The sequence below is a fragment of the Aethalodelphis obliquidens genome, unplaced genomic scaffold (genome assembly GCF_003676395.1).
Source record: "Aethalodelphis obliquidens isolate GAN/ISIS:26980383/991018 unplaced genomic scaffold, ASM367639v1 scaffold11, whole genome shotgun sequence".
In the NCBI taxonomy this organism is placed as follows: Eukaryota; Metazoa; Chordata; class Mammalia; order Artiodactyla; family Delphinidae; genus Aethalodelphis; species Aethalodelphis obliquidens.
Genome location: NW_020837955.1, coordinates 44768603 through 44786854, shown reverse-complemented (window position 1 = coordinate 44786854; position 18252 = coordinate 44768603). Strand labels below are relative to the sequence as shown.

The 18252-nt window shown below is 61.7% G+C and overlaps 1 protein-coding gene across 11 annotated transcripts; it reads right to left on the bottom strand.

Annotated features, from left to right (window-relative positions):
- Positions 1 to 437: 437 nt before the first annotated feature.
- On the bottom strand, positions 438 to 16937 carry LOC113623557 (cuticle collagen 3A3-like). Of its 11 annotated transcripts, none has more exons than XM_027113016.1 (7): positions 16828 to 16937; positions 14482 to 14539; positions 12930 to 13210; positions 12527 to 12644; positions 12141 to 12399; positions 10498 to 10667; positions 438 to 9507 (listed from the first exon to the last, which is right to left on the bottom strand). In XM_027113016.1, the coding sequence occupies exon 7, from the start codon at positions 7096 to 7098 to the stop codon at positions 6169 to 6171; it is 930 nt and encodes a 309-aa protein (XP_026968817.1). In that variant the 5' UTR covers positions 7099 to 9507; positions 10498 to 10667; positions 12141 to 12399; positions 12527 to 12644; positions 12930 to 13210; positions 14482 to 14539; positions 16828 to 16937; the 3' UTR covers positions 438 to 6168. The 11 variants fall into 11 exon arrangements, with proteins under 11 accessions (XP_026968817.1, XP_026968815.1, XP_026968816.1 ...); XM_027113014.1 differs by lacking the exon at positions 16828 to 16937 and adding an exon at positions 15882 to 16814 and having other exon boundaries at positions 438 to 7148; positions 7315 to 9507; positions 12930 to 14539; XM_027113015.1 differs by lacking the exon at positions 16828 to 16937 and adding an exon at positions 15882 to 16813.
- Between the last annotated feature and the right edge of the window lie 1315 nt (positions 16938 to 18252).

The window sequence follows — 18252 nt, the reverse complement described above, 5'->3', positions numbered from 1 at the left end:
TTCTTGGAGTATAGTTGATTTACAACGTTGTGTTAATTTCTGCTGTACAGCAAAGTGATTCAGTTATACATATACATATACATTATTTTTCATGTTCTTTTCCATTATGGTTTATCATAATTGAATATTGAATATAGTTCAGTACAGGATATTGACTATAGCTCCCTGTGTTACACAGTAAGAGCTTGTTGTTTATCCATTCTCTATATACTGGTTTGCATCCGCTAATCCCAACCTCCCATTCCACCCCTCCCCCACCCTTTCTCCCTCTTGGCAACCACAAGTCTGTTCTCTACGTCTGTGGGTCTGTTTCTGTTTCATAGATAAGTTCATTCGTGTCATATTTTAGATTCCACATATAAGTGATATCATATGGTATTTGTCTTTCTCTGTCTGACTTACTTCACTTAGTATGATCATCTCTAGTCCATCCATGTTGCTGCAGATGGCATTATTTCCTTCCTTTTTATGGGTGAGTAGTATTCCACTGTGTGTATGTAGCACATCATCTTTATCCATTCCTCTGTCGATGAACATTCATTATCAACCTTAAACGTCAAGCCCGTCTGGGGTTATATAATGCATAACCCTCTCCTCTCGCTGCTCCCCAGGGGTCACTGCCTTCAGCTCTTTTTAGAGATCCCCCCAGCTATTTACCAATCCACTTCTAAACAACATACTTACCTACCATGGCTTGATTTTTCAGTTCTAGGTGTTCTCTATCAGCTCCCTGGTTTGGAAGATGAAGGTAAATTCTCCCTTTGCCTCTGCCCCACACAGACCCATGAACTTCTCTTCCCCCACTTTTATGGAATTTATCACAATTTTTTATTAAATCAAAATGGATGGCTGTGTTATTAGATTAGGTCAATGCCATTCAGACTCGAGCCATGAAATGTCATTTGATTGTATTCCCTTTGTTATACAACCTAATATTTTCCTGGAGTTAATCATTTCCTTATTTTTCTGCCTGGGGTTTGCAGGGCCTCTTGAATTCATGGGTTGATGTCTTTCATCGGTTCTGGCAAATTCTAGGTCATTATCTCTTTGCACTTTGCTTCTGCCTCATTCTCTCTCCTCTCTTTCGGGAACTCTAAGTACGTTAGAACTTTTGAGCATGTTCCATGTTTCTCTGTTTTCATTCTCTGTGCTTCAGTTTGGGTATTTTCCATTGACCTGCCCTCCAGTTCACCAATCCTGTGTTCTGCTGTTAAAGCCCTTGATTGACTATTGTAGTTGTTAAACGTCCATTGATGTCTTTTTATAATTTAAATCATATTTTAAGACTTCAATTCTCTGGTGAAATTTTCCGTTTTTCATCTGCTTATTTATTCATCTTTTCCTCAGTTTTCTGCAATACACTCATCACAGTTCTTTTAAAGTCCTTGTCTGCTAGCTCTAGCATCCATCTTCGGGTCCACTTTTATTGTCTACTTTTTCCTCCTAATTGTGGGTCCTGTTTTCTTGCCTCTTCCATGTTTGGTAATGGTTGGTTACAAGCTTAACACTGTGCATGAAAGAACCGGTGATATCCAGGTGACGTCCCTTCCACTAGACATTACCTTCTAGACAGAGGAGTGAGGGCTGGACTGGTCCGTCCAGGGGAGGATGGAGCTGGGCGGGGCTGACAGCAGTTTGAGTTAGACCCGGTCTGCTCCTTACTTGCCTGCCCAGCAGGTCGGGCCCCCTTGGCCCCAGGGCTTCGAGAGGAGAGGTGGCAATCTGGTGACCACCCCGGGGGAGGGGCTGAGGAGATCCCCCCTGAGGGGTGAGACTGCAGAGGTTTCCCTCTGCCTTTGAGAACTCCTCCACCTGCCAGGGGGGATGTGGGAGGAGAGAGAGGCCAGGGAATTCTTTCCTGACGGGCTCAGCCAGCTTGCTCTGGACTGGCTGTGTCTCTTCCCCAGGGGCAGGACCCTGCAGGGTCTCTGCAAACAGCTGCCCTGTGGGGCCCTGTGACACTGTCTGTGCAGCTTCAGGTCCAGAACCCCCCAGTTCCACACTCCTGGGCAAGGCTCAGTCCCTCTCTGTTGCCTTAAACCCTGCCCACGTCTCTGAGTCACCCCCTTTATTAAGTCTTAGTCAAAGTACCAGACCAAGCAGGAGAACTCTTACATAGTGAATGTTCAACAAACACTGACAGGATAATTGGTTAATTATCTGGAGAGAAAAATAAACTTATATCCCTAGCCAAGTACCCACATAAATTCCAGATGGATTAGAGAAGCAAATAAAGAAGAAAATCATGGTATAGATTAAAAAGGCGCACGGAGGCACTGCACCAGTTTTAAATTTGGTAAGAGCTTTCTAAGTATTAACCCAAAGAATAGTCATGAAAGGAAAATATGGATAAATTTGAGGGCATACAATTTGAACATTTTTATATATACAAATATCTTTGAAAAATTAAATGCCAAGTGACAAATCGGAAAAAATATTTGTGACAGACGAGGATTTCCAAAATTAATTAAAAAGACAAATATCCCAATGGAAAATGGGGAAAGACTAGGATAAAACAATTTACATAAAATAATTCAAATGTCTAAAGTGAAAGTACTTAACCTCTCCAGCCACCAGAGAAATTAACTGAAAACTAGGTCCGATTTACCCCTTACCTCGTGGTCCAGCCTTCTCCCTCTCCCTCCCCTGCTGCAGGGCCAAGGTTTGTGTGGGGGGGGTCACCTAATAGCTTTACTTCCAGAGTGCCTCCTTCTTGGGGGGGGACACTTTGACTCTGTTTTGATTCCAGTCCAGACTAAGCCCTGGAATTTTCCTTTTAGAAATGAAAGGTCCGTTAACATATCTTCCTAAACAAATAAGCAGTTTCCCCTGGAGACAAACTTGGCAGCCCCCTCCCCCCCCCAGGGCAGGAAGGGCTGCTGAAAGTTAAACCACAGAATGTCAGGTTTGCACCCTGCTACGGACACCCTCTACATGCCGGGCCCCTGCACATCCCTGCCCCCCCCCCGCCTCCCCAACCTGCCTGCCCCAAACACCCGCCCCCTGTCTGGGCCTCTGAGGCCCGCAGGGATCCCAGCCTCCCCAGGCTTGCCCAACTCAAGGGCTTCACTCACTGGCCCTTTCTGCTCCTGCCACGAACCATCTCCTGCCCCAGGGCCTCTGTACTTGCTTTGCCCTCTGCCCAGAACACTCTCCCCAGATATCCCCACTGCTGCCTCCTTTATACAAACAGATGTTTTTAAATGTCCCGTCCTCAGCTGGGCCGCCCGCCCTGTAGCCAGCCCGGCTGGACGGCGGCCCCTGCACACCCGGTTCATCCCTGTTGGTGCCTGGTCTCTCGCAGGTCTGCACGTTGGTTTCCCTGCCAGGGCACGACTGTGACAGGGACCCTGTCTACTGCTAAGGCCGGCACAGAATGGGCGAGAGGAGTCCTGGGGACAGGCTAGAAGGGCGTGGCTAGTGTGCTCACCACGGTCCCTTCGTCTATGGATGTACGAGTGACGTCTGGTTTTGCAGATGTTCCACTGTACTGACAAATCAGCTCCCTCACTGGAAAAGGCAGCACACGTTGTTTTTAAGGGAAAGCCAATGCCAGGAGAACCCTCTGAGTTTTCATGTTGTGGACACTTAGCAAAGAAAGGGGCCGGAGGGGGCGGGGCAGGGAGGAGGGCCCGGTGCTGGGCCTGGGCCACACAACAGGGCCTGGCTGGGCTCCTCTTGGTCAAAGGGCCGTAAACACCTCCTGCCCCGGAAGTGTCCTGTTGCCCAGGGCAGGCGGCCAGCACCAGCTCTGCCAGAGCCTCTCAGCTGTGACGCGGCCCGGTCACTCCCAGCCATTGCCCAGGAGGCAGGAGCGGGCCCGGGGCAGGGGCAGCAGAGGGTCCACCGGCCCAGAGAGCCCTGCCCCAGGCTGGTGCCGCCACTCCTGCTGCAGCCCCTCCTGGTGGCCGGTGGCCAGCGAGTCCGGACTTGGGGACCCTGCGGGCTGGCCAGCTCTCAGCCTTGTTCCAGTGGGGGCCCTGATCCCTGGGGCTGCCCCCGTGCCTGAGCCGCCACCAGCCTCTCCGGGCACGTCCCAGGGGGCTGTCACCCCTCTCCCAGCCCTGAGAATCCAGCCCACAGTCTGGCTGCCCCTCCCGTCCTGGAGCCCACCCTCAGGCAATGCTGCTCTGCTCAGCACGACTGTCTCCCTCAAGACTCGGCCTGGAAACGGGCGGCCGCTTGTCGGGTCACCTTGTGCTGCACACACTGTGTCTGTTAGCCAGACCGGGGAAGGGGCTGTGTCCTCCCACATGAAGCCCTGAGGGACCTGCAAGCAGAGGGCAGAGGGCAGAGGGCAACCAGGTCCCGGAGCCACACCAGCTCCCTGCCCTCCTCCTGCCTTCCAGCAGGGAGGGTGCCTGGGTTGGACCCACACTTCCTGGAGCCCATGCTCGCCCCATCCGGGAGGCTGCAACCAGGACCAGAGCACGGCCTGGGCGGCACGTGTGTTTTCTGGGCCGCTGGGAGCCACGGGGATGAGGGTTGTGTAACCACCGCTTGGCTCTCCAGGCAGCGCTTGGGCCTTTTGATTTAATTGCAAGTGTATTTCCAGAAGCAGGATCTGGGGCACTGGGATGAGAGCGGCCGAGGGGAGGGCTGGGATGTGGGGAGGGGGCAGGGCCAGAGTCTCTCCCCACAGGTGCCAACCTGTGGGCCTTTCCAACCCCAGGCCCCCAGGCCGGCAGGAACGGCCAGAGCACAGGTCAGCTCGGTCCAGGTGCTCTCAGGGTACGATGGTGGTGTGGGTGTGCGGCCTGGCCGGGTGACCCCCCATCATCAAAAGCCCCCCTTTCACAGAGCATCCCCTGGGCCCAAAGACAGGAGGCCTGAGCCGCAGACACCCTCCCCTCTGGGCCAGCCTTTTTTCTTCCAGATTGTTCCTTCTTTAGTCAAATGGCCACGAGCTGGGGCGCCTTTGTGACCGTGTGCTCTACATGGCCCCAGGGCCTGGATCTCCAGGCCTCCCCATCGAGTTGTCACCCAGGGTGTCACCTGCCATGTGCCCTGCCCTGTCCCTGCCTGCAAGGAGCAGCCAGCTCAGCAGCTGATTCCACGCGACCTCAGCCAGCGATGGCCAGATGGAGACGGTCTTTCTTTCCACCCACACCCTGGGCTGTCACAGCAGTCCTGCGTCCTCAGGCAGGACTGACCCCTCCTGGCCACTGTGTCCCCAGGTGCAAGAGAGTCTGATCAGATGAGACCAGGCGCTGCCCCGGGCCCTGCCCCCACCTGTCCAGGTGTGCTCAGAGGACCGGGGACTAGCCAGACACATGGGGCACACAGCAGAGCCTGCGGTCTATCTCCAGGACCACCTGGTGTGGGGTGACACGTGGCCTTGACCCGAGAGTGGCGGGTCCGTCAGGAGTCGAGCGTTGCTCCTGCGTGCCCAGCCGCCTTCCCTCCCTCCCGCGAGAGGGACCCTCTTTCCTGGGGAACCCACTCCAAGCGGCCTGGATCCCCTCAGCTTTCCCCGTTATGGAGTGGGCAGGTAGCCAGGCCTGGCTCGGGGTGGGGTGAGCCTGGCACTGGGGGAAGCTAGGACAGGCTGTCTCACCGCCCTGGGGCAGATCCCGCCCTGGAGGGGGGCTGAGCCCCCGGAGCCCGTGGGCCTGGGGCAGCAGGGGCTTCCCAGAGAGGAGCCTGGTGCGGCCTGTCCTTCGGCTCACAGCCACGGCTTCCCCCCGCGGTTCAGGCGGGCGCTCGGGGTTGCGCATCGGCACGCCTTGGGCATCGGCGGGGCGGACCTCCGGCGACCGTTTCTGGAAGGATTTGATATTTGTCATTTCCAAAATGCATCCACGTAGTCTGTCCGGCAAAGAGCGGGCCTTTGACCTCCTTCACACGTTTCACGCCATGTGGGGCTACACGCGGGGTCCCCTAGCCCTTTAGCGCTGGGTCCTGGAGCTCTTGGCTAGATCCTTGTGTGACTCCAAGAGGGACTTGGAGACGAGGCCCAGGCGGGGCCAGCGAGGGTTCTAGTCCGGCTCCCGGCTCACAAAACAGAAAGTGGCCGTTCCGGGCCCGGCGGGAGCCGCGAGGGCCTCACCGCCTCTGACCTGGCCGGCGGGCCCCGGGCCAGGCCGCTGCCCCACCATCCCGTGGTTGACCTGGAGGCACCAGGCTGTGGGCGCCACCTCGCAGGTGAAGGGCTGAGGCTCTGAAACGTCAGTACGGAGCCGAGCTCCAGCCGCGAGCGGCTGCGTCCCCAGCCTGAGTCTCGGCTTCCTCCTCCCGTCTGGCTTGGGTGTGGCTGCTCGGCCTGCAGGGCGTCCTGGAGGCTCCCCAGTCACAGCAGGCGACGCCATGGACTCCAGCCAGAGAAGAGAACCAGCTGCGCTTGCTGGGAGCCAGGCCTGGCACTGCCGTTCCCAGCCTCGGGCCAGCGCTGAGTGCTGCTCCCAGAGAAGAACGAGCGGCCTCCGAGAGGTCTGGTGCCCTGGAGGAGGGGTACCCTCGCCCACCACAAACTACTCCCTGTCCCATCCCAGCCCCCCTGCTCTCTGGGGGAGACAGCCCCATGAACCCCAGGCCCCAGGCCCCGCCATAGGCTTGTCTGAAGCAGTGAGGCACACAGATCTGAGACTCAGGGGCCAGCCTGACCACCAGGGGAGGTGACCACCCCTGGGGCCTCAGTTTCCCTTCATCCCAGCCCAGACCCACACCTGCCCTGGGGTCAGCTTTCACCAAGAGCTGCATCTGCTGGGCCAGCCGGGCCCGCACACCTGCGGGCAGAGCAGGCGGGCGGAGCGGAGGCTCAGGAATGCTTGGAGAGAACGGGCCTTCCCCGAGCCAAGTGTGAGACTCGGGCTGGCTCGGCCCCTTCTGGAAGCCTGGGCCGGGTCCAGGCTTGGACAGAACAAGCTGGTTTTCATCAAAGCCGGAAAACATGCGGCTCTGGCCCAGTGCGCCGGGCAGCCCTTCCAGGGAGTGTGGGCGGGGCCGGGCAGCCCTTCCAGGGAGTGTGGGCGGGGCCGGGCGGCCCTTCCAGGGAGTGTGGGCGGGGCCGGGCGGCCTCCACCGCAGGCTCCCCTCATCCAGAGGGGGGCTGCCAGGCCTGTCCTCTCCAGGTGCTGGCCCTGGGGGCCAGGTGGGCATCCAGCGAGAGTGTCTGCTGGGCTCGCCTCCATCCCACAAGCCTGTGGGGCCTGTGATGGGAGCGTAGGGGTGCTCTGGCTGCTGGCCCCGGACGGGGGTGGGGTGTGGGTTCAGGCAGCCTCGGGGTCAAGGCCCCAGACTGCCTGGTTTGACCCCCGAGACGCTGTCTGAGGCTGGGTGGCCTCCGTGAGTGACTCCGCCCTCAGCCCCACTTACCTATCTGTGATATGGGCCCCAGAGATGCAGGGAGACTGAACAGTGAGGAGGTCAGTGGGGCGGGAAGCTCAGCAGAGGGGGCCCTGCCTCCCTCCTGGGGACAGAGGTGGGCTGGTGACCCTCTGTCAGGACAGCTTCCTCTCCTCTGTGTCAGTCAGGTTTGCAGACAGGGTGAGAGCTCATTTTCCATCCCGGCTGTACTGGGGGCGGAGGAGGACCATGCCCTCAGGGATCGTAGAGTCCAAAAGAGGAGAGAGAGCCCGAGGACACAAGTCGGGGGAGTGGGGAGGGGTCTCTGTCGGGGGCACAGGGAAGGGAGCCCCTGAGCAGAGTCGGCCTGGGTCTTTGCACTGGCTCTCACCAGCCCCTTGGTGCACAGGCTGAAGGGGTCCACGGCCTGGTTTACAGGAGAGGAAACAGCAGCCGGAGAGGCAAGTCCTCCCCAAGTCCCTGAATGGCGAGCTGGCCTGGACCCCAGGCCCCAGGGTGCAGGCGTCCCGGGCTCTGTGTCCAGCAGGCCGGTGGAGGTTCCCCAATGCTGGTACAGCCGGGAGGAGCTGAGGGAGTGGCCACCATCAGCAACAACGTCTGAGGAGACAGGATCAGAGGCCCCAGACCCACCATCACAGTGCCGGGAGCTCTGCCCCTGCAGCTGGAGCCCGAACAGACCCCCAGCCCACGTCTCGGGCCTAGTCCCGGCCGCCCCCAGACTCAAGCCTCCACCACGTGCGCTGGGCACCTGAGCGCCTATGTCAGCTCTGAGGTGCCCTGCCAGCCCTGGCCCTGCCTGGCCGTCGGCCCACCGGCCTCCCGGCCCTGCCCTGGTCCTGGCTGGCCCCTCTGCCCCGCCTGGCCTGTGTCCACTGCAGCTGTGCCTGCCCCTCCCACCCCTGCCCTTCGAGAGGGGGCCTGGAGCAGCCCCGAGCCACTGTCCCCACTGCGTCCCAGCTGGGGCACTCAGGGCCCAGCCCTGGACCAGCCTGATGCCCCCTGGCCCACTGTCCTTTCCCACAGCCCCCTGCAGGCAGGCTCTTCTCTCCCAGACATTTCTAGAAGCTGCTTAGGTCTGGGGAGAGAATGGGGAGGGGCAGGGGAGGGAGAGAAGGAAGGAAGCATGAGACCAGGCGGCTGGGCCAGAGCAGAAGCTGCAGCCCCCCCGCTGGGGCTGGGAAGGTGGCTCCGTGGGTTCCCAGAGCCCGTGAAGTCCCACCATCCCTCTGACTAATTTAGAAACGATTAATGAGCCAGCTCCCCCTGGAGAAGGGCTGCCATCTGTCCTGGTTTCAAAGGCTGCCTCCTTATTCCTCGAGGAAAAGCTGTGGGTAACCTGATTTACCCTCGGAAGAAGGAGGCGCCCGCAAAGGCAGCGAGCTCGGCAGGGCAGGCAGGAGCTGGTGGCAGGGCAGGCTGCTCCAGCGGGGTGCTCGCCGGCGCCCCCCCCCCCCAGCTGCAGACCCCGTCCCAGGGGAACCCAGCAACGCCGTGAGGAGGACAGCTTGCATTCCAGATCTGGAAGGTGCAGACTTGCGTCACTGCGGCCAACACTCCTGGGTGGACCCCAAGCCTCTGCTCCCGGGACCCCCCACGAGGTTCCCTTCCACAGCGGGAGACAGCGACTCTAAGAGGTCTGAAGCGAAAGGCCCACCCCAACCTGGAGACCTGGCACCGGCAGCCCGGCAGCCGGCACCCCACTCCCCGACCCAGTGCCCCCAGAGCTTCGTCCTCCCTGAGTCCCGGGGACCCACATGCAATGCCAGGGCAGGGCCCGGGAGCCAGCCAGCCAGGTCCTACTCAGGTGGGCAATGCCCAGGCCCCCCGTTTATTCACTCATCAGCCTAGTATCTCGAGCACACGCACGTGAGCATCCAGGCTGGGGCAGGGGACCCGGAGCAGAGCAGTTCACGCCCTGGGAGGGGCGGGGCATCGGGGCCCGCCGGAGAGAGAGGCCTGGGGGGCCTTGCGGGGGGAGGGGGGGGAAGGGTGGGAGAGGGCTCCAGGGAGGAGGGAGGACTGAGATGGGGAGCGCTGGGGTGGGGGGCAGAGGAGACACATGGGTTTTTGGAGCGGGAGGGGTAGGGCAGGGGCTTGGCCGGTGCCGGTGAGGGTGGCCCAGAGTCCAGTCCTCGGTGGCCCCCAGGTTCCAAGGGCGTGGGCAGGCTCGGCCGTCTAGGACCGAACAGACCTGCCTGCAGGCTGGACCGGTGCCCAGACAGGTTACCCGTGTGACAGTCGCCTGATGCCCACCTGCCTGCAGCTGCCCCAGGTCGGGGGCTCAGGACGCCCCGGGAATCGCTGTGCTCGCCCTGTCCACTTCTCTGCTCGCCAGCATGGCTGGGACAGGCCCGGAGAGACCCCGCCCCCAACTTGGGCCCTGCTGCAGGCCCATCCTGGCTGCTGTCACCCTGCCCCATGGCCCGCCCCTCCTCCTCCCAGGCCGCTGGGTGGCTGCGGCAGTGTCCTGGGGCAGCTCCACTTTTGGGAGACCCTGAATCCTGATGGCTTTCCTGACCCGCAGAGCAAAGAGGAGTCCCTCACCATTGCTCAAGAGGCATCTGCTGAAGCCTGTGAACTGGCGCCAGACATACACTGGGGCCCAAACCACTGAGCTGAGGCCTCTGAGATGTGGCGCCTTGCCCTCTCTGTGCTGTGCAGCCCTCCCTCCCCAGGAAACGCCCTGCCCCTGTGTGGTGGAGGGGGTGGAGGGGCCCTGGGAGGAGGAGGGGCCTGGGGACTGGAGGGGACCTGGGAGGGGAGGGGACCTGGGAGGAGGAGGAGGTCTGGGGAGTGGAGGGGACCTGGGAGGAGGAGGGGCCTGGAAGGGGAGGGGGCCCCCACCCCGGAGGGGGCCCCCCTGAGGGTGCCGGAACTCCAGGGTGGGCAGCCCTTGCTGATGCCTTGGAAGGAGGGGCAGCAGAGGCAGCTGAGTGGGGTTAGGGTTAGGCTGCAGCCCCTGGAAGACCCAGCTCACCTGACAAGCAGGTTTAGCCCCAAGCCTGTGCTCCCAGCGACTGGTCCCTCCATGGCCGGGCACCCCGGTGGTGCTGGTCACCCCAATGATGGCCTGAGTGCGGCACAGGTTGTCCACTCCAAGCCTCGACTCCAGGCACAGGGCCTGGGGCCCGGAGAAGAGACCACACGTGGTGGGAAAATAAGGGACCCGGGGCCTGGGTCTTTGTTGCTCACATGGCAGAAGGGCGTCAAGGCTGTAGCTGGAATGAAGGTTGACAGTTGGCTGATTTCAAGATGGGGAGATCGTCCTGCACCGTCCAGGTGGGCCCAGCGTAATCTCAAGGGTCCTCACAGGGGAGGAGGGAGGCAGGAGGGCCAGAGGATCAGAGAAGGCAACTGGCGGCCTGAGGTAGAGGAGGGGCCACGAGCTGAGGGCTGCAGGCACCTCTAGAAGCTGGAAAAGGAGGGGAAATGGATTCTCCCCGGAGCCTCTGGAGGGGAGCAGCCCGGCCCTCACCTGGATTTAGCCCAGGGATACCCACGTCAGACTCTGACCCCAAGACTGTAAGACCATAAGTTCATGCTGGTCACGAACAGCAGACGGTCAGCCTGGGAGACACTTGGAGCCCCCGTGGCTTTACAGGGGGGGCCTGTCTGGGGTCACAGTTGCTTGGGGAGCACTGCGGGGGGCAGAGGTAACAGGGTGACCATCCCCACGGCCCCTCCTGTGCTGCCCGCCCTGTGGTCAAGCCCTCCGAGGTCAGAGCTGGGAGCCCAGTCACGTGAGGTCAGGGAGGACAAGCCCCGCGCTGTCTGACACGGACTGCAGCCCTCAGACCCGCAGCTGAGGGTCCAGACTCGACGTGGGCGGGGGGGGGGGCAGGCAGGGAGCGGCATGACGATGGCAGAGACGAAGACAATGGCGGCTCCCACACCGCCGGCGCACTGTCACCGCAGCGTCCTCGTCCTCGTGAAGAGAGCTGGCAGGGGCCTAAGCGCTCAGCGACGGGGCGGGGCGAGTGAAACAGGGTGTAGCTTGAGTGACGTGGGGAGACAGGCAGGAAAGCTGCCCTCTTAGGAGAGCGTCAGGGAGGAGAGACCCTCTGGGTCGGACACTCATTTTCCTCTTTAAGCTGCCACGTGTCCTGCAGCAGCCCCTGCGGCATTGTAGCCAGAGTGTTTGGAGCAAAGATCGAGCTGTGAGCATTGTGAGGAGGGGGTGGTCACGATGGAGCTCAGGGGTCGCAGTGGGGCGCGGAGTGCGGTATGCGGGGCGCCCTCTGCCGGCGGTGGCGGGCGCTGCAGCGGGTGGGCGGGACCGGGCCCCTCCTCTCGGGCTGCACCCCTGACCCCCTGGAGCAGCCTGGGGGCAGGGTCTGGCTACCCCACCCAGGCTGCCTTCTCCAGCTGTCGCAGGGTGCCACCAGCCCTGCTGGGGACTCACTGTCACAGGAGGGGTGGGGCCGGCTGGGCCTTCCCCAGGGGTTCTCTCAGCAGGGACTCCGTCAGCAGGACTCCCTCGGGAACGTGCCCTGGCCGCTGCTCTTTCCCCACCCGTGCCCCAGCGCCAGCCCACATCGGGGCGCAGTTCCCGGGAAATGGGCAGGACTGGACCCACCGCACTGACTCTGTCCGGTGGGCAGTGGGCGGCCCCTGGACTGAGGTCAATGTGGCCGCCGCACTCGGGGTGGACGGAGCCGGTCTTTGTACTGTGTGGGTTCGAGGAGGTTTTAGCTCTTCTAATAATAGATGGGCCACCAGGGCCCCCCGGGGCTGGGCTCGCGTCCTCGTCTGGAAGGCCTCCCTCCCCCTGCTGCGGTGCGGTAATTGCAGGCGTCATATTTTTAGGTCACACTTGACGTCTGAATGTGACTCACCCCGAAGACCCTGTCATCGGCGGCTCACTGGGCTCCAGCCCAGGGTTGAAAATGACTACCTTCAGCCCAGCGGTTGATTCTGTCCACATCAAGGCCTCCTGCTGGACACCCGGGAGCAGGGAGGCTGGGGTGGGAGCCCAGCCAGGGTTCTGCCCCTCGGTGAGCTCGTACTCAGGGGCCGGGTCTCATCGAAGGCTGCCCGTCTGCGTGTGTCAGCACTGGGGCAGGCCCAAGACACCCTTCCACAGGAGAGTAAGCTCTGCGCGGGGATGGAGAGACGAGGGCCCTCAGGCAGGCCTGTCCCCCAGTTCCACCCGCGCCCTGCGGGACCTGCCCCAGACTCTCTGCAGGTGCAGCCTGGACCCTGGGCACCGGGCAGCCCTCACCATCCCAGACACGCCTTTGGGGCCACCGTCTTCATCAGCAGGACGGCACGTCTCCCGGAGCCTCTGCCCGGCAGGAAGCTCGGCTACTGGTGACAGGGACTTCCAGAGACCATGGGCCCTGCAGCAGGAAACACTGACCATCAGTGCCTCAGCTCCTGCGAATCTCTCACCTCCGAGCCCTCACCTTGTCCCGTCCGCCACACTGAGGCACCCAGATCCTTCCCCAGCCCTGATCGAGGCCCCGCCCCTGCATTGAAAGAACCGCCTCTAACCAACCCCCAGTCTCGGTCGATTCCGACCTGCGCCCCTCTGTCCAGCCCTGCGGGCCCCACTCCTCCCCATCAGGCCCTCGACATCCCACCACTCGTGGTCAGGGTGTCTGGGGACCAAGGGCTCGGCCCACCTGGCCCAAGGACCATTCCAGTGGGAGACACCCGTCCTGCCCAGGATCAGCTGGGATTCAGGCACAAACAGGCAGGACGTCACAGTCTATCCTAGGTTACTGTGAGTATCGCAAATGTACTTGTGCACATTTGGTCTTTTCTGTGACGTGTCAGAGAACGTGGGCCGAACGCCAGCTTCCTCGCGTCTGCAAGTGTGTAACAGACAAATCCTCCCAGATAGACGCTGACGATGCTGCAGGAATACTAAGTGAGGCTGAAGGTCAGTGTTCACACTTGTAATCTAGACCGAAAAATTATGTTTCAGTGGAAAATTCTGCATCGTGTAGAGGGCGTCTGAGCTGACTTTCAGTCAGCTCAGCTCCGCCAAGGGGGTAGATGCGAAATTCCATCTCCCCTCCCCGACCCCTGCGCAGAAACCAGGTTTTCCTCTGTTGGTTTCAACATCAGTGACCTTTCAGTACGTCTGTCCTGCAGCTTCTCTCTGGAGTTGCTTAGAACATCTGCCTGGTTCTCCCTTGATTAATAAGTAAATAACATCTTTCACGTGAGCTCATTTTTATATCTGTGAGTCACAATCTTACCTTTTACTGAAAATTATTTTTTAACAAATGTATTAGGTTTCTAGACGTTATACATCAGTTACCAAAGTTGTGTTTGTTAATCCACACAACGAACTACTTAAGGAACCAAATATATTAAACTAATAAATGCAGTTTAAAATGTTGGACGTTTGTAAGTGGGAACAGTTATTCAAAGACCCTGTGACAGTTTTTAGACTTATAAGTAGACGTGGAGTATGGACTTCAAAAGAGTGGAAAGCCTGTTGGGAATTCCCCCGTGGTCCAGTGGTTAGGACTCCCGTGCCCTTAATACCGAGGGCCTGGGTTCGATCCCTGGTCGGGGAACTAAGATTCTGACAGCCGCGGCAAGGCCAAAAAACCCCCAAAATCCATCTATAAAAGAGTGGAAGTCTAGGTTTGAAGAGCAGCGGGGCTGAGCCCCCCGCCTGCTGTCCTGGCCCCCAGTCTCCTGCCGGCCCGCCCTGGTCCTTGCCCGAGCCTCCTCCACCTGAAGGGCTTCTACTTCAACTCTGCATGCTCAGACCCAGAAGAAAAGCCCTTGCCCTTGAAATCCACCTACTGTGCGCTGCCTCCCTTGCCTTGATTAGCGAATGTCTGTTAGGTAGGTGGACGCTATTCAGTTTTTAAACCCTTCCTCTAGGCGGGAGTGACTGTGTCTGCATCTGCCGGCTTTGTAAGCCCTGCCTGGGCCCCTCGCCCCTCCCCGACCGACCGCACCCACCGCAGCAGCTGCGGCCGCTCCGGTCAGGATGCTGAGAAGCGTCAGCAGGTGGCATCGCCGGCCCGTGATGATGCTTCACTGCGGACTTAAAGGCACACCGCCAGGGGGCACGAGTCGCGTTCCGGGGCCCCCCCCGCCCCGCCCCCGCCGCCCAGCCCGAGACCATGCCCTGGAAGTCCCCGGCAGGGCTGGAGGCCGGTCTGGCTTGAATTGTCCCCAAAGGGGCCCAGTGAGACAGCAGGGACTCACGTGGCTGTGCAGTTTGCAGGGGCTTCACACGTCTGGAGTCTTCCGCACACCTGGGGCTCTGAAGGGGGAAACCGAGACAGGAGGCCGTTGGTCCTTACCTGGCCCAGGTTCGGCTGCCTGAAGTGTCCAAGCGGAGCCCGGCACTCCAGCCTTCGCCTCCTCCCCAGGATCCCTCTGGCCCTGAGCCCCAGGTGGGCCGTGAGCGCTGGGGGCCCAGTCCTAGGGGTGCTGGAAACGCTGAGACCCCACAGGGCTGGAGCCAGCTCCCTGCGGATGGAGGGTCAGCCCTCTGTCCTGGAAGCCAGGCCCAAGGAGGCCAGGGAGCTGGTAGAGGGCCCGCTGGGGAAGGTGAGGGACGCGGGCCGGCCTGGGGCGGCCTGGGTGCCAGACAGGGCTGCGTGCTTGGCGGAGGCCATGTCTTCTGCAGTGCGGCCAGAAGAGGGCCCCCATGCCCCTCCATGGCGGTGCGGACCCCCCAGAGAGACTGCAGGGCCAGCCTGCTGGGTGCCCAGCTGACTGCACAGGGCCCCAGGCTGGGCTGGCCCATCCTGGGAGCCTCCCTCCGGGACTGGAGGCCAGTTGGCACTTTTGGCTGTGCTCTGATGGGTGACCAGGAGGCTCTGGTGGCCACTCTGAGCACCCCTCCCCTTCCCCCCTCCCGCCAGGTACAGCACGTGTCTGTGCCAGGAGGATCTGGAGGCCTGCAGCCTCCTCCCCGCTGCCCCCCACATGGGGCTCACGGTTTTCCGTCAATGGCTGCAGCTCACCATGCCCCCCAGGCCTTGACCCCGCAGTCCATGGGGTCCCCTCACCCCAAGCACACCCGGGGCGAGGTCGGCCCCCCATTCTCCCAAGGTGGGCCCTCCTCCCTCCCCTCCTCTCCCAGAACTCCTCCTGTCCAGCTGAGCATCCCAACAACGTCCCCCCAACACAAGCGCCAGGAGGGGCTGCCTCTCTCCCTCCTTCCCGCCACCCCACACATAGCCTGGAGTCGCACGTGAGTCCAGCCCTCCGCCGGCAAGGGTAGCTTCCCTCCGGACACTCTCCCTCGAGAGCGTTCCTTCTGAGGCACCACGAGGCACTCTGCCTGCCCTGTTGGGCGGGGCTGGCAGGCAGGCGAGGGGGGCCATCACCCGAGCCCGCGGCTCACTCTCAGGGGATGGTGTTTGCCCGGGGTCCCCTCGTCTGCTTCAGGACCAGCCCTGCCTGAGCCTCTTGGACCTCCTGGCCCCCAGACTCAGTTCTTGGTCTCCGAAACCCAGGGCCTCCCAGGACCCGGGGGTCTCTCCACAGACTCACCTGCAGTCTTAATGCCCACGTGCACACATGCATGCCCACACGTATGCCACACACACGCCGTACACTCAAACATACACGTGCACACACGTGCTCACACTCACACACGTCTGGTAACATGCCGTCTGGTGGCTTCCACAGCTGTGGCCTCGGAGAAAGCCGAGTCGCAGAACTGGAGGGCACAGCCGGGAAGGAACAGGCCCAGGAGGGGCCGGGACAGGGGGAGCCCTTTGGCCTGGTAAGGGCGGAGGCGGGGAGGTCCCACACCTGGTTCTGGTTGGGGGACAGCCGAGAGCACATGCATGAGGGCCCACTCTGCCTCCCAGCCATTGTCTGGGGAGGGGCCGGAGGAGGTGCGGAGGAAGGGGGCTTGGGCAGGGGAGAGGGGCAGGGAGGGACTCCAGGTCCAGGGTGACGTGGGCACAGGGGCCCTTTCAGTGGCTCCCGGGGCGACCCATCCTGGCCTTCACTTTCCCTTCACCAAAGGCATCCCCTGGAAATCCAAGACCCACCCCCTTCCTGGCCATCTCCTGCTCAAGGTCACAGCCTGCCCGGTGGATGTGGACCCAGGAGCTCCCGATCGGAGGGTGCGGCCTACGGGGAGGGTCCCGGTGCCAGGGTGGGACTTGCCTACGCAACTCCCTGAGCACTCCTGTCCCAGCCGCAGCATCCTCCTGGCACCTGGGAAGGGCTGTCCTGCGGCTCACTCACCCGCATCGGCGTGTCGGCTGGGTCAGCACAACTCAGAACTGAATATTTCATGGCGGCACCATAAAGAAGGCTCTTATGTAGAAAGATGATGCGATTATTTCATAGACTGAATCACAGCCACACTTAAAGAGGGGATCCGTATTGTGAGGTGACGGTCCACGTCACCCTGGTCCACGCATCACACACAGGCTGGCGTGGGGGACATCCCACCGTGCAGGCCGTGCCCCCCTGGGGCTGCAGCCCAGCATCCACACCCACGCCACTGCCAGCCAGTCCCAGCTGACCCCTCCTGTCCCCGCCTGTCCTCGCCTGACCCCTCCTGTCCCCGCCTATCCTCACCGTGGCCCAGGTGGGCCCCGTGTCTGGGGCTTCCAGGACTTGGGCCTTTCAGCAGCTGACCCTGCCCGCGTGGAGCCGGGTCCTCACCGCGGCGCTGGGCGCACTGCTCGAGAGCTCTCCCGTGCTGTGCTGAGCTCAAAGAGGCTGGGCTCCTGGACGACAGCCAGCCCCCGGCCTCCACCCTCCCTCCATCCCCACGCTCCCTCCCTCCCTCCCTCCATCCCCACGCGCCTTTCTCCAGCTCTCCCGGATGGAGGTGACTTTCTGTATTTTCACTCTTTCTCTAACGAGCAGCTTTTACACTACCTTATTTCGTTAAAAATTATAATTTATTTAAAAAACAGAAAGTGTAAGACAAAGCCCTACGTTCCCAGGAGGTTTGAGCCCAGGCGGCTCAGGGCCTTCCCAGCTGGGACAGGGCTGGGGCGGGCCTGGGGGGCCTTGGGGTGGGGCGCCCCAGAGGGGGCAGTGGGGCAGCTGAGCAGGACACTGGACGCTGCGCTGAGGGCGCTCCTGTGCGGAGGTAGCTGCGACCCTGGCCTTGGCGGGGTTTCCCTCCTCCCAGCGCTGAGCCAGCGCGTATGCGGGATGGGAACTACGAATCTGACAGGCCGGTTGTTTCCTGCTCTGCCGGAGCAGCCGCTAGCCCCTCCCAGACACAGGGGAGACCACTCCTCGGCTCCTGGGCTCCCGGCCTCCCCGCCGCACAACCCCTGCACCGCCCTCCCCCGCTCCAGGGTCAGGGAGTCTCTCAGAACCGTCCTGCCAGCGGCCGGCGGGCCCAGCATAGACGTCGTCACCCTCGGTCCCTGGGAATTGGTGGGGAGGCGCCAAGAGTGGGGGAGACATCCTCAGTCCCCTGGGCTCAGCCCAGGCCAGCCTCCCAGCTCACGGTGGCCTGGGCCTCCCCACCTCCACATTCCTGGCCCCCAGGATCCACCTGTCGGCACAGGCCTCTGGGGTCAGGCAGCCCCACGGAACCGGCTTTTCCGGCCGCCTCGCCGTCTGGCCTCAGCCAGGCCCTGGGGCGCTGGGAGGAGGAATGCAGGTCTCCTGGTCAGGGGTGGCTGTGGCTGCGGTCTGTGCGAGAACCGGAAGCCTAATGGTCGGTGGGGGGACGGGGCGGGGTGGGGGGCGACTGGGACGGGCCAGGAGGGGCCCAGGAGGCGCACAGACCTCGGCTACCTATGCACACACGCACCCCCCACACCACGGCCTCTCTGAGCACCCTCCCCCAGCCGTGCCCGGCCCACGCGCCACAGCCCAAGGCCCTCCAGCCCCGCCAGGCGGGCCTCCTCCCCGCGACCCCGTGTTGGGCAGACCCCTGGGCCACAGGGATCACTCTAGGGGCTCCCGCCTCGGAGCACTGCTCCTCTGGCCCTCCTGGGCCTGCAGAGGCAGAGGCCCACCTCCTGGGTCCTCAGG